Source organism: Mirounga leonina, unplaced genomic scaffold, assembly GCF_011800145.1.
Source record: "Mirounga leonina isolate KUSES-001 unplaced genomic scaffold, KU_Mleo_1.0 Mir_128, whole genome shotgun sequence".
Lineage (NCBI taxonomy): Eukaryota > Metazoa > Chordata > Mammalia > Carnivora > Phocidae > Mirounga > Mirounga leonina.
This window is the reverse complement of record NW_023270320.1, coordinates 4,428,737-4,443,515: the sequence shown is the minus strand read 5'-3', so window position 1 is coordinate 4,443,515 and position 14,779 is coordinate 4,428,737. Positions and strand designations below refer to the sequence as shown.

At 37.2% G+C, this 14,779-nt stretch overlaps 1 protein-coding gene across 1 annotated transcript in view; it reads right to left on the bottom strand.

The window, feature by feature from the left end:
• Positions 1-12,216, bottom strand: part of LOC118009783 (A disintegrin and metallopeptidase domain 3-like) — a 116,520-nt gene extending 104,304 nt beyond the window's left edge. Inside the window, exons 1-2 of the mRNA XM_035003822.1 lie at positions 11,751-12,216; positions 11,129-11,211 (exon numbers count right to left, since the gene is read on the bottom strand). Coding sequence (XP_034859713.1) covers positions 11,129-11,211; positions 11,751-11,808 — 141 coding nt within the window. The 5' untranslated portion in view covers positions 11,809-12,216. The remainder of the gene's footprint in view (positions 1-11,128; positions 11,212-11,750) is intronic.
• Between the last annotated feature and the right edge of the window lie 2,563 nt (positions 12,217-14,779).

The following is a 14,779-nucleotide window of genomic DNA, read 5'->3' as shown; positions in this document are numbered from 1 at the left end:
ATGAGGGGAGATTGTTTGCTCTTCAGGGAGGACTTCCTTGGGAGCAGCATGTGCGAACGCCCCTCTCCAGGGACGAGGGAGCTGGCTGGCACCATTTCTCTCTCCTGCCCCTCAGCATAAACTAACTTCATAAGCAGGACACCACCAACACTGACTGCCTAAGCTGTTACACCAAGTTCCACAACCCTGTGCTCTGCAAGTATGGCTTTTCTCAGGCAAGTGTACCTGAGAACCAGAGCAGCGGGCCCCTCCCCAAGAAGACCAGCACAAACCCCTGCACACACCATGTCTACTGACCATAGTGTTCTGCAAAACTTCAGCTCTCAAGTCGTTTTTGAAAAGCAAGCAAGAGCACACCTAGTTAAAACGCCACACTCTGGCCAAGGTCCAAACACCCCCTCAGGCAAGGAGAAACTGCAGAAGACTGATATGAGGGAAAGAGCAACCAAACCACAACAGCAGAGTGCACAAAGCACACACCAGAGACACTTCCTGAAGCACCAGGCCCTGGACCGTATCTTTTTCATAAAGCCATCACTCTTGGGAGCCAAAACCTAACAGGCTTTGCTAACACACAGAAGACAGAGACCTAGAGAAAATGCCAAGATGAAGGAATTCATCCCCAAAGAAAAAAAACAAGAAAAGGTCACAGCCAGGGATCTAATCAAAGCATATATAAGTAATATACCTGATCCAGCATTTAAAGCAACAATCATAAGAATACTAGCTGGGCTTGAGAAAAACATAGAAGACACCAGGGAGTCTCTTACCACAGAAATAAAAGACCTAAAAACTAGTCAGGTCAAAATGAAAAATGCAATAACGGAGATTTGAAACTGACTGGATGTGATAACCACTAGGATGGAAGAAGCAGAGGAATGATTTAGTGATACAGAAGATAAAACTATGGTCCCTCTTCTTTTCAGCTTAGCACAGGTCCCCTTTTCAGATTAAAGGAAGTACCCTAACTGTAAGAACACTCTTCTCCCTGTCCTCTTTAGGAATTGCCTCAGCTACAGAGGGTCACCTCACACCAAGTCACAACTTTCTGAGACAGCCCATGTTTAATGAGAACCCCCTTCATCCCAACTCCAGATATTGATGGGCCATGCTAGCTTCACACATTGTTGAGACTCAGAGTCTCCATCTCCCCCTTCCCACTTCCTCCCCTTCCCTTCCACAGGGGTTCATCACAAGAGCATACCCTAATAAATTGCCTTCACAGGAATCTTCTCAAAGACTGCATCCCAAAGAACCCAATCTGTGACATCATCATAAAACATACACGTTCATCACTGCATAGCACATGGTCAATGTGAGTAAATTTTCCACTTTGCAAAGAATGTGAATTTTGTCATTGGGTACAGTTTTCTGCATAAGTCATTTTAAACCTCATGTTCAGTCTTTTGTAACTTTACAGCTATTAATAAAGGTGTGTTGACATTTCCCCAATTTATTGTGATATTATTTCTTTCTGCTTTTATCTGTAGTTTTTGGCCTTACATATTTTAGAGCTCTGTTTCTGAGTACAAACAGATTTAGTATGGTGATATCTTCAGGATAAATTGATCACATTATCATTAAGGTACCTTTCATCTCTTGAAGTGCTTCTTTAACTTTATCTGATATTGCTATAGTTGCACCAGCTTACTTTTGATGTTTCACTTTTTTATTTTTTAGCATTTGATCCGTTCTGTTGTAATAAGTAGGTTTTCTAAAAAGTTTCATTATCATTTAAAATTTAAAGCTGCTTTCTGAAGGACAAAAGCAAGTTGCAATTTTCAGAGATTTACCAGTATAAAGATGCCCCTCAAATCATTTATTTCACAATGGGTATTGTTAACAGTAATTGTATAGATACAAACTAAGTGGAAAACAAATTGATTTAAGTACTACTTCTTTAGTATCCCTCTTCTTTCTATTGTTTGAGAATAAATCAATATAATTTCCCTTCTATATTATGGATATTAGGTAGTTAATGACATCACCGTATACCCAAGTTACTCAAAGCAGAAACATGGTCTATGTAATAGCTATTCTATGTCTTACCTTTTAAACCCTACTTTTTAAATATTTCTTTTCTTAAATTTTTTATATTTTAAATTACTGAATAAAATGGAAATAATAGGCACCCCTGTGTTATTCTGATCCTAAAATGGAATGCTGTAGTGTGTAAAACATTAAGTATGATATTAGGTTACACATGGCTTTGGTTGGTGCTGCCCTTGTTCCCTGGATCCATTTAAACACATTGAGGCCGTTTTCTTCTGAAGGAAAGTATTATGTGCATATTTGGTGAATATGTGTGTATGAATGTATGAGTAATTTTCTAAAATGTTCTTTCGGTCACATTCATTGATATTTTAAAATATGTTAGTGTGATAGGTTAATACATTTTTCTACTATTAAAATATCCTTCAACAGAGGAGAAAATCTACTTGGTCATAATGTTCTACAATTATTTGCTACTTTCACTTTTCAAATATTTAGTTAAGTGAAAGGACCTATAATTTCCCTTTCTCATACTTCATTTGTTCCCTGTCAAAGGTACATTAATATTTTTAAAAAATTACTGAATGATCAGAAGGATTACTTGACTTATGTTCTATTCTGTGTTCCAGTCTCTGAAAAGGACACATCATCCTTCCTTGAATTTTTTAAAAAAATTTTCCTAAAATTTAAAACCAGGTCACCTGGGTGGCTTAGTCAGTTAAGTGTCTGAATCTTGATTTTGGCTCAGGTCATGAGCTCTGGGTCCTGGGATCGAGCTCCACGTCAGGGTCTATGCTGGGTGTGGAGCCTGTTTAAGGTTTTCTCTCCTTCTCTCTCTGCCCCTCCCCTAGGCTTGCTGTCTCTCTCCTTCTCCCTCTCTCCCTCTCTCTTTTAAAAAGAAATAAAAAATAAATAATAAAAACAAAACCATTTGGCTGAAAGGATTTTCTGGCAATTTAATTACTAATTCAAATAATTATAAGTGATTCTCATGATTATAAGTGTAATCTATAAGCAGATATTGTATTTCTTCCTGAGTCAAAAGAAATGTATTTAGGTAAATATATCAAGATTACAGACTTATACCAAACCTACAAATAATCACAAAAATTAAAAATATGATTGTGCATATATCTAAAAATTAACTAAGTTCAAATTTACTATCTTTAGAAACTGAGGTGGACATTCTCTTTCTTACCAATTCTCTGTGCTACCTATAAGTCTCAGAAGAAGACAGAGAAAAGAGAGCAAAAATTTTATTTGAAGAAATAATAACTGAAAACATCCCTAATCTGGGGAAGGAAACAGACATTCAGATCCAGCAGGCACAGAGAACTTCCATTAAAGTCAACAAAAGCAGCTCAACACCAAGATATATTGTAATTAAATTTGCAAAATATAGTGATAAAGAAAATGTATTAAAAGCAACAAGACAAAAGAAGTCCTTCACTTACAAGGGAAGGCCCATAAGGCTAACTGGAGATTTCTTAACAGAAACTTGGCAGGCGAGAAGAGAATGGCATGATATATTCAGAGTGCCAAATGGGAATAATCTACAGCCAAGAATACTCTATCCAGCAAAGATATCATTCAGAATAGAAGGAGAAATAAGAGTATCCCAGAATTTGTGATCACTAAACCAGCCCGGCAAAAAATATTAAAAGGGACTCTTTCAGTGCAAAAGAGAGACCAAAAGTGACAAAGACAAGAAAGGATCAGAGAAATCACCAGAAACAACTCAAAATAAATAATGAAATGGCAATAAATACATATCTATTAATAATTAATTTGAATGTAAACAGACTAAATGCTGCAATCAAAAGACATAGGTATCAGAATGGATAATAAAATAAGATGATCTATATGGTACCTTCAAGAGACTCATTTTTAGACCTAAAGACACCTGCAGAAGAAAAGTAAGGGAATGGAGAAATATTTATCTCCCAAATGGATGTCAAAAGAAAGCCAGAGTAGCAGTACTTATATCAAATAAACTAGACTTTACAACAAAGACTGTAACAAGAGACAAAGAAGGGCACCATATCATCATAAAGGATACATTCTGACAGGAGATATAACAATTGTAAATATTTATGTACCCAACATGGAAACACCAAAATATATAAAACAATAACAAACATAAAAGAACTAATAATAATGCAATAATAGTAGAACACTTTAACACCATCAATGGACAGATCAACTAAACAGAAAATCAACAAGGAAACAATGGCTTTGAAAGACACACTGGACAAGATGAACTGAACAGATAAATTCAGAACATTCCATCCTAAAACAGCAGAATACACATTCTTTTCAAGTGCACCTGGAACATTCTCCAGAATAGATCACATAGTAGGTCACAAATCAGGTCGCAACAAATACAAAAAACTGAAATCATATCATGCACCTTTTCTAAAGACAACACTATGAAAGTAGAAGTCAATCACCAGAAAAATTCTGGAAACACCACAAATACATGGAGGTTAAAGAACATGCTACTAAGCAGTGAATGGAAATCAAAGAAAAAATTTAAAAAACACATGGCTGAGTAATATTCATATATATATATATAACATCTTCTTTATCCATTCATCTGTTGATGGACATCTGGGCTCTTTCCATAGTTTGGCTATTGTGGACATTACTGCTATAAACATTGGGGTGTAGGTGCCCCTTTAGATCACTTTTGATCATATTTGTACTACTAGTACAAACTGCTAGTGCAATTGCTGGGTCATAGGGTAGCTCTATTTTTAACTTTTAGAGGAACCTCTATACTATTTTCCAGGGTGGCTGTACCAGTTTGCCTACCCACCAGCAGTGTAAGAGGGTTCCCCTTTCTCCACATCTCCACCATCATTTGTTGTTTCCTGACTTGTTAACTTTAGCCATTCTGACTGGGTGAGGTGGTATCTCATTGCAGTTTTGGTTTGTATTTCCAGCCATTAAAAAAATAAATGAAATCTTGCCATTTGCAATGATGTATTATGGAGGGTATTATGCTAAGTGAAATAAGTTAATCAGAGAAAGACAATTATCATATGATTTCACTTATATGTGGAATTTAAGAAACAAAACAGAGGATCATAGAGGAAGGGAGGGAAAAATAAAACAAGACCTAATGAGAGAGGGAGACAAACCATAAGAGACTCTTAATCATAAGAAACAAACTGAGGGTTGTTGGAGGGCTGGGTTTGGGGGCTAGGGTAACAGGGTGATGGGTATTAAGGAGGGCATATAATGTAATGAGCACTGGGTGTTATATAAAACTGATGAATCACTGCACGATGACTCTGACACTAATAATACACTATATGTTAATTAATTGAATTAAAAAAAGATGTGGTGTATATATACAATGGAATATTACTCGGCCATCAAAAAGAATGGAATCTTACCATTTGCAACCATGTGGATGAAACCCAGAGGGTATTATGCTAAGTGAAATAAGACAGTTAGAAAAAGACAAATACCATATGATTTTACTCATATGTGGAATTTAAGAAACAAAACAATGAACATAAGGGAAGGGAAGGAAAAATAAAATAAGCTGAAAATAGGGAGGCAAACCATAAGAGACTCTTAGCTTTAGGAAACAAACTGAGGGTTGCTGGAGGGGAGGCGGGTGGGGGGGATGGGGTAACTGGGTGACAGACATTAAGGATGGCATGTAATATAATGAGCACTGGGTGTTATATGCAACTGATGAATCACTAAATTGAACTGAAGCTAATAATATACTAAGTGTTAACTAAATTGAATTTAAATAAAAAAAAAAAAACAACACATGGAAACAAATGAAAATAAAAACACAACAATCCAAAACCTTTAGGATACAGCAAAACCAGTCCTAAGAGGGAAGTATAAAGCAATACAGGTCTACCAAGGAAGCAAGAAAAATCTCAAATAAACAACCAACCTATCCTTACATCTAAAGGAGCTTAGAAAAAGAACAACAGTTGAAACCTAAAGGCAGCACAAGGAAGAAAATAGTAAAGATTAGAGCAAAAATAAATGAGACAGAAACTAAAAAAAAAAAAAAAAAAAAAAAGACTAGATCAATGAAACCAGGAGCTGGTTCTTTGAAAAAAATAACGAGATTGATAAACCTCTAGCCAGGTTTACCAAAAAGAAAAGAGAAAGCAACCAAATAAATAAAATTACAAACAAGGGAGGAAAAATAACAACCAATGCCATAGAAATACAAATAATTATATGAGAATATTATGAAAACTATATGCCAACAAATTGGACAACATGGAAGAAATGGACAAATTCCTAGAAATATAAACTACCATAACTGAAACAGGAAGAAATAGAAAACTTGAGCAAACTAATAACCAGGGAAGAAATTAAATCAGAAAACTCCCAACTCCCAACAAACAAAACTCCAGGGTGGGATGGCTTCACAGGCAAATTCTACCCAATATTTAAAGAAGAGTTAATACCTATTCTCAAACAATTCCAAAAAAGTAGAAAAGGAAAGAAAACTCCCAAATTCATTCTATGAGGCCAGCATTACCCTGATACCAAAACCAGATAAAGACTACAATAATAAAGAGAAGTACAAGCCAATATCCCTGATGAACATGGAGGTAAAAATTCTCAATAACATACTAGCAAACCAAATTCAACAATACATTAAAGAAATCATTCACCACAGTCAAGTAGAATTTATCCCTGGGCTACAAGAGTGGTTCAATATTTGCAAATCAATCAATGTAATACACTACATTAATAAAAGAATGGATAAGAACCATATGATCCTCTCAATAGATGCAGAAAAAACATTTGACAAAGTACAATATCCATTCATGATAAAAACCCTCAAAGTAGGTTTTGAGGGAACATACCTCAACATAAGAAAGATCATACATGAAAAGGACACAGCTAATTATCATCCTCAATGGAGAAAAACAGAGCTTTTCCTATAGGGTCAGGAACAAGACAAGGTTGTCCACTCTCACCACTGTTATTTAAATAATACTGGAAGTCCTAGCCTCAGCAATCAGACAACAAAAAGAAATAAAAGGCATCCAAATTGGCAAGGAGGAAGTAAAATTTTCACTATTTGCAGATGACATGATACTCTATATAAAAAACCCAAAAGACTCCATCAAAAAATTGCTAGAACTCATACACAAATTCAGTAAGTAGCAGGATACAAAATTAATGTACATAAATCTGTTGTGTTTCTATACACCAATAATGACACAGCAGAAAGAGAAATTAAGGAGTCAATCTAATTTAAAATTGCACCAAAAACCATCAGATGCCTAGGAATAAACCTAACCAAGGTGAAAGACCTGTACTCTGAAAACTATAAAATACTGATGGAAGAAATTGAAGATGACATAAAGAAATGGAAAGATAGTCCATGTTCATGGACTGGAAGAAAAAACATTGTTAAAATGTCTATACTACCCAAAGCAACCTACATATTTAATGCAATCTCTATCAAAATACCAACAGCATTTTTTCACAGAGCTAAAAGAAATAATCTTAAAATTTGCATAGAATCACAAAAGACCCTGAATAGCCAAAACAACCTTGAAAAAGAAAAGCAAAGCTGGAGGCATCACAATTCCAGACTTCAAGTTATATTACAAAGCTATAGTGATTAAAACAGTATGGTACTGGCACAAAAACAGACACATAGATCAGTAGAATAGAAAACCCAGAAGTAAACCCACAATTATATGGTCAATGAATCTTCAACAAACCAGGAAAGAATATCCAATGGGAAAAAGACAGTTTCTTCAACAATGGTGTTGAGAAAATTGGACAGCAACATGCAAAAGAATGAAACAGGACCACTTTCTTACACCATACACAAAAATAAACTCAAAATGAATTAAAGATCTAAATATGAGACCTGAAACCATAAAAATTCTAAAGAGAACACCGGCAGCAACCTCTCTGACATCTATACCATAGAAACTTCTTTCTAGATATTTCTCCTGAAGCAAGAGAAACAAAGGCAAAACCAAACTATTGGGACTTAATCAAAATTAAAAGCTTCTACTTACTCAGTGAAGGAAACAATCAACAAAAGTAAAAGGCAACCTATGGAATGGGAAAAAAGTATTTGCAAATGACATATCTGATAAAGGGTTAGTATCCAAAATATATAAAGAATTATCAAAGTCAACACACAAAAAACAAACAATCCAATTAAAAAATAGGCAGAAGACATGAAAAGACATTTCTCCAAAGAAGACATCCAGATGGCCAACAAACACATGAAAAGATGTCAACATCACTCATCATCAGGGAAATGCAAATCAAAACTACGAGATATCACCTCACACCTATCAGAATGGCTAAAATCAACAACACAAAAAACAACAGGTGTTGGAGAGAATGTGGAGAAAGGAGAACCCTCTTACACTGTTGGTGGGACTGCAAACTGGCGCAGCCACTATGGAAAACAGTGTGGAGTATCCTCAAAAAGTTAAAAATAGAACTACCCTATGATCCAGGAATTGCACTACTAGTTATTTACCCAAAGGATACAAAAATACTAACTCAATGGCTTACATGCACCCCATGTTTACAGCAGCCCTATCTACAATAACCAAATTATGGAAATAGCCCAAGTGTCCATTGATTGATGAATGGATAAGAAAGATGTGTATACACACACACACACACACACACACACAGAATATTACTGAGCCATAAAAAAGAATAACATCTTGGCATTTGCAAGAACATGGATAGAGCTAGAGGGTATTAAGCTAAGCGAAATAAGTCAGTCAGAGAAAGACAAATACCACATGATTTCACTCATATGTGGAACTTAAGAAACAAAACAAAAGAGCAAAGTGGGGGAAAAAAGAGAAAGAAGGGCAAATCAAGAAACAAACTCATAAATTATAGAGAACAAACGGATGGTTATCCGAGGGGAGATGAATGGGGAATGCGTTGAATAGGTGATGGGTGTTGAGTTTGAGAAGTTCTTTATAGATCTTGGATATCAGCCCTTTGTCTGTAGTGTCATTTGAAAAAATCTTCTTCCATTCCGTGGGTTGCCTCTTTGCTTTGTTGACTGTTTCCTTTGCTGTGCAGAAGCTTTTCATCTTGATGAAGTCCCGAAAGTTCATTTTATTCTTCTGTATATAGCTGTCCAATTTTCCCAGCACCATTTATTGAAGAGACTGTCTTTTTTCCATTGAATATTGTTTCCTGCTTTGTTGAAGATTATTTGATCATGGAGTTGAGGGTCCATATCTGGGCTCTCTATTCTGTTCCATTGGCCTATGTGTCTGTTTTTGTGCCAGTACCATGTCTTGGTGATCACAGCTTTATAATATAGCTTGAAATCAGGCAACGTGATGCCCCTAGCTTTGTTTTTCTTTTTCACCATTTCCTTGGTGATTTGGGATATTTTCTGATTCCATACAAATTTTAGGATTGTTGGTCTGGCACTTTGAAAAATGCCATTGGTATTTTGGTTGGGAAAGCATTGAAGGCCAAGATCTATAAAGAACTTCTCAAACTCAACACCCAAAAAACAAATAATCAAGTCAAAAAATGTGCAGAAGACATGAACAGAAGACATACAAATGGCTGACACATGAAAAAGTGTTCATCATCATTAGCCATCAGGAAAATTCAAATCAAAACCACATTGAGATACCACCTTACACCAGTTAGAATGACAAAAATTGACAAGGCAAGAAACAACAAATGTTGGAAAGGTTGTGGAGAAAGGGAGACCCTCTTACACTGTTGGTGGGAATGCAAGTTGGTACAGCCACTTTGGAAAACAGTGTGGAGGTGCCTCAAAAGATTAAAAATAGAGCTACCCTATGACCCAGCAATTGCACTACTGGATATTTACCCCTAGACACAGATGTAGTGAAAAGAAGGGCCATATGCACCCCAATGTTCATAGCAGCAATGTCTACAATAGCCAAGCTCTGGAAAAAGCCGAGATGCCCTTCAACAGATGAATGGATAAAGAAGATGTGGTCCATATATACAATGGAATATTACTCAGCCATCAGAAAGGATGAATACCCAACTTTTGCATCAACATGGATGGGACTGGAGGAGATTATGCTAAGTGAAAGAAGTCAAGCAGAGAAAGTCAATTATCATATGGTTTCACTTATTTGTGGCACATAAGGAATACCATGGAGGACATTAGGAGAAGGAAGGGAAAAATGAAGGGGGGGAAATTGGAGGAGGGAGATGAACCATGAAAGACTATGGACTCCAAGAAACAAACTGAGGGTTTTAGAGGGGAGAGGGGGTGGGGGGTTGGGTTAGCTCAGTGATGGGTATTAAGGAGGGCACGTACTGCATGGAGCACTGGGTGTTATAAGCAAACAATGAATCATGGAACACTACATCAAAAACTACTGATGTACTGTATGGTGACTAACATAATAAAAAACAATAGGTGATGGGGATTAAGGAGTGCACTTGTGATGAGCACTGGTGTTGTATGGAAGTGTTGAACCACTATATTGTATACCTGAAACTAATATTGCATTGTATGTTAACTGGAATTTAAATAAAAACTTATAAATAAATAAAATTAATGGGCACAAATTATGTGTGTCATAGAAATGTCATAGAAATTATACTTAATGAATCATTCATAAAAATCACACTAATATGAAAAGAGCTTTACCATTAAAAAGCATTCTGTGCTACCTAGATTTGACAATGTATGTTTTATTTTAATCAGATTAACAATATCAGTACTTTCCTTTTAACAAAGACTTATATATGTATATATACTCAAATTTGCATATGAAGAAGTTCTTTATATATTATCACTTTAAAATCATGTTACAAGGTACATTTTATTGTGACCTCACAAAGAATATTTAAATGTCCCTATTTTCTAGACAAATAGTCCAGTGACTGTATATATCATTTTGTGTGATAGAGATTTGGGGCACTTCTTTTCCTGAGTCTGTGTTTTAAAGTAGTTTTATAATGTTCATATATTACTTAACGAATGAAAAACAATCAAAACACTTGCTTTCATTCAGACAAAAGAACTCTAACACAGTAATTAGAGCACAAAATTTCAAAGGGATATATGCATGAATTGATTTGGGTCATGTAGTCCAGTAAAAACAAAGCATTTATTAAAAAGTGATTTCTTAATTACATGTGTTTCTGAAACTTCACCATCACTGGTATTTGTCTCAATCTTCCGTGGCACTGTAATTTGTAGAAGCGATGCTTCAGGATCTACAGTAAGGAAAACATGTGTATGAACATTCCCCAGTGCCTGGCAGCAACCTTAATTCTTCGCGTGTCCTGCCACATCCCATCACTCTTTGAACTTCCAAGCCCCAACACACACACACACACACACACACACACACACACAGACACGCACTCACCCGCCACAGAATCAATCTTTGTACATTCCAGGAAGAGGCTCCCTCCACCATCCATACACTTTGGGGTGTGACCCTACTACCATCCAGAGACTTTGAGACTTGTTGACCTCAGCCCCAGTAGGTGAAGAGGTGCCCACCTCCCAGAACATGCGCGCCCTCTTTCCAAGTGCGGGGTCAGGCAAGTGAGGGGCAAATGTCTCAGTCCTGCTCCGAGCCCTCCAAGCAGCAGGCCCAGGAGGATCCTGACTCTAAGCGGGGTCTGTTCTGACAAGACGCTGGGCTCTCCCCAGCCAGACCCGGGGTTCTGGAGCAAGGTTCTGGGGCCCGCCACGCCCAGAGGCTCTGCGACAGGTGACCCTCTATGGAGCAGGGTCCTTCACTCACGATGGCCCGCGGAGGTCAGCCGGCCCAGGCCTGAGAGGATCAGCAGGAGAGACAGCATCGCGGGGCCTGCTGGCCTTGCCAAGGTGATGTCTGTTGGCTGCGGAACGGCGGCCGCACGCGCGGGACCTGCGTTCTGGGCGGGTGGGGCTGGGGTCTGGGCCAGAGGCGGGGAGGTGGGGGAGGGGGGCGCGGCTGCTCCGCCCACCCCGCCCCCTCTGCGGACCCGCAGGAGCAGTCGCGGTCGCGGTCGCAGTCGCAGTCACAGTCCCGGGCGCCCACCCACCGCCCGCTGCGCGCAGGAGGCACACACCAACCTGTCCTGCTGCCCACGTGGGCTTGGGCTTTATATTCCAAAATGCGGACATTGGAAACGCATTCAGGGATGACGTGAGGGTCATAAAGTGCATTTTCTCCTCTGGAAATGGGCCATCTGCTGGTGAAGTGCTTGGCAATGTTAATAGTCCTCGTCATAGTTTTTTGGCACAATGGCTGAACTACAGTAGTGAAGGAAAACAGAAAATGGAAACCATATCTACCGCTGGATTTCTAATTTAAGTCTCAGGTCAAAACAAATACACATACGTGCATAGAGATAAAGAGTGTAAAAAAAAAAAAATGGTACTAAACCAATTCCGTGGTAGATAACTTTGTTTCTTAGAAAATACTTTGGTTGGGTGCCTGGGTGGTTCAGATGGTTAAGCATCTGCCTTTGGCTCAGGTCATGATCCCAGAGTCCTGGAATCGAGTCCCGCATCGGGCTCCTTGCTTAGCGGGGAGCCTGCCTCTCCCTCTGCCTCTCTCTGTCTCTCTGTCTCTTACAAATAAATAAATAAAATCTTAAAAAAAAAAAAAAAAAAAAAACACTTTGGTTAAGGAAATTAAATAAAAAGCTAAATATGAAATGGATGTATGTATGTATTTTAATCCCTCAGTATGGAATCGTAATTTAAATATCAGGCCAAAAAAAAAAAAATCCAAAAAACAAATCACAACTATGAAATGATCCTGTAAGAACAACTTTATTTTCCCATTATTTATTTATTCCATTGTGTATAACTCGGCTTCTTAGGAAAATCTGTGGCTAGTAAAAGGTTAAATGTAAACTTTTTTCCCCCATCAGTATGACATTCACACACACAAAGGGAATAACTTGGAAAGAAATTTCATTTTTTGGCTTATTATGCAAGTTGATGACTTGCATAATTTCCATTTTGCAAAGACTTTTTTGCCAGACAATTCTTTTCTTTTCTTTAAAGATTTTATTTCTTTATTTCACACAGAGAGAGAGAAAGCCTAGGGAAGGGCATTGGGGGAGGGAGAGGGAAAGAAGACTCCAGGTTGAGTGTGGAGCCTAAGCAGGGCTCCCTCCCAGGAACCTGAGATCAGGACCTGAATGGAATCCAAGAGTCTGATGTTCAACTGACTGAGCCACCCAGGAGTCCCTGCCAGACAATTCTTGAGTTGTCCTTCCATGGAATACTTTTGCTTGCATTCCTTACATATAATATTTATCCACAAAACCAAATGATTGTTTTTTTCTGTCTGTAAAAGAAAAAAAATTAAATGGAGAAAGCTAGCCTTTTAAAATATATATATTCTTGGGGTGCTTGGATGGCTCAGTCGGTTAAGCATCTGCCTTTGGCTCAGGTCATGATCCCAGGGTCCTCGGACTGAGTCCTACATCAGGGTCCCTGCTCAGCAGGGAGTCTGCTTCTCCCTCTCCCTCTGCTGCTCCCCCAGCTTGTGCTCTCTCTCTCTCTATCTCTGGCTCTCTCAAATAAATAAATAAAATCTTTAAAAAAATTAAAATATATATTCTTTTTTCATGCTTTTCCAAAATCTAACTTTAGTGTCTATCAAGAAAATATTCTTACAGGTGACAAATGATAACAGAAGAAACTTAACTTCAAAATAGCAATTTTGCCTATTTCACTAAAGTGTTTATAACCTAATCATTTATTCTTGTTGGGAAGCACATTGTATATCATATTCATTTATTTGATTATTTCTATCTACCTTAAAATTAGTATTTTTATCTTTTTGTCAAATTATATGAAACTTGATGGAATTAACATATCAGGATTATGTTGTTCTTAAAGTAAAATTTCTTCCTGATTGTCTATAACCTGACCAAATTTTTGAAGTCTAATATATATGTCACTTAAGGCATGATAAGTATTAAAAGGTTGTCCATGGTTCTACTAAAAATCATTGTTGTTCAGTCAAGAAACCAAAAGGAGAAACATACATTTATTATTTAAATTCATTACTGTATTTCCATTGTTGGTATTGACTGCTCAGTTTTAATGAGTATAATTTACAGACATTCAAATCATTTTAATTTAATACAATTTTTTTTTACATGCTTACTACATGCCTGGAACTAGACAGATACCAAAATATATGTGACAATATCCATGTCTCCAAGTACCTCAGAAACTAACAGAAAACTGAACATACAAACGATGCCACAGCTAGAAAGAAAAATTTTTGTGACAGGGATATTCAAAATTCTCTCAGAATATAACTAAGATAATTTTGTTACCTCTACAGTTATCAAGTGAGCTTAGAGGTAGCTGTGACATTTGAGATGTGAGTTATATTCAGATGAGTGAATGTTTCATATGGACATTGGTGCATTTTAGGACTTTAATCTTAAGTAATTAAATAATTTAAAATCATCCAAGAATTTTAGGGCAAATAAATGTGGATTTTTGTGTTAGAATAACTTGTAGTAGTTTGGGTGTGGTGGGCTTGAAATGATGAGGACTAGAAGCAACAGGCTCACGAAAGGGTATTTTCAGTAGTTTAAGCCAAAAATGTCTACATCCTCAGGATTAGAGTGGGAAGAAAAATAAAAGTAGTAGAAAGATCAGAGAGATATTCTGGAAGGAAAGTCAGTTTGCTGAATATTTTATTATGGAGGTTGATGAAATTGTTAAGATGACTAAGCCACTGGACGAGAGGGGCACCAATTTTGAAAGCAGCATATTTGAACAGGGAGATAACACGTTCAGCTAAAGATGTTG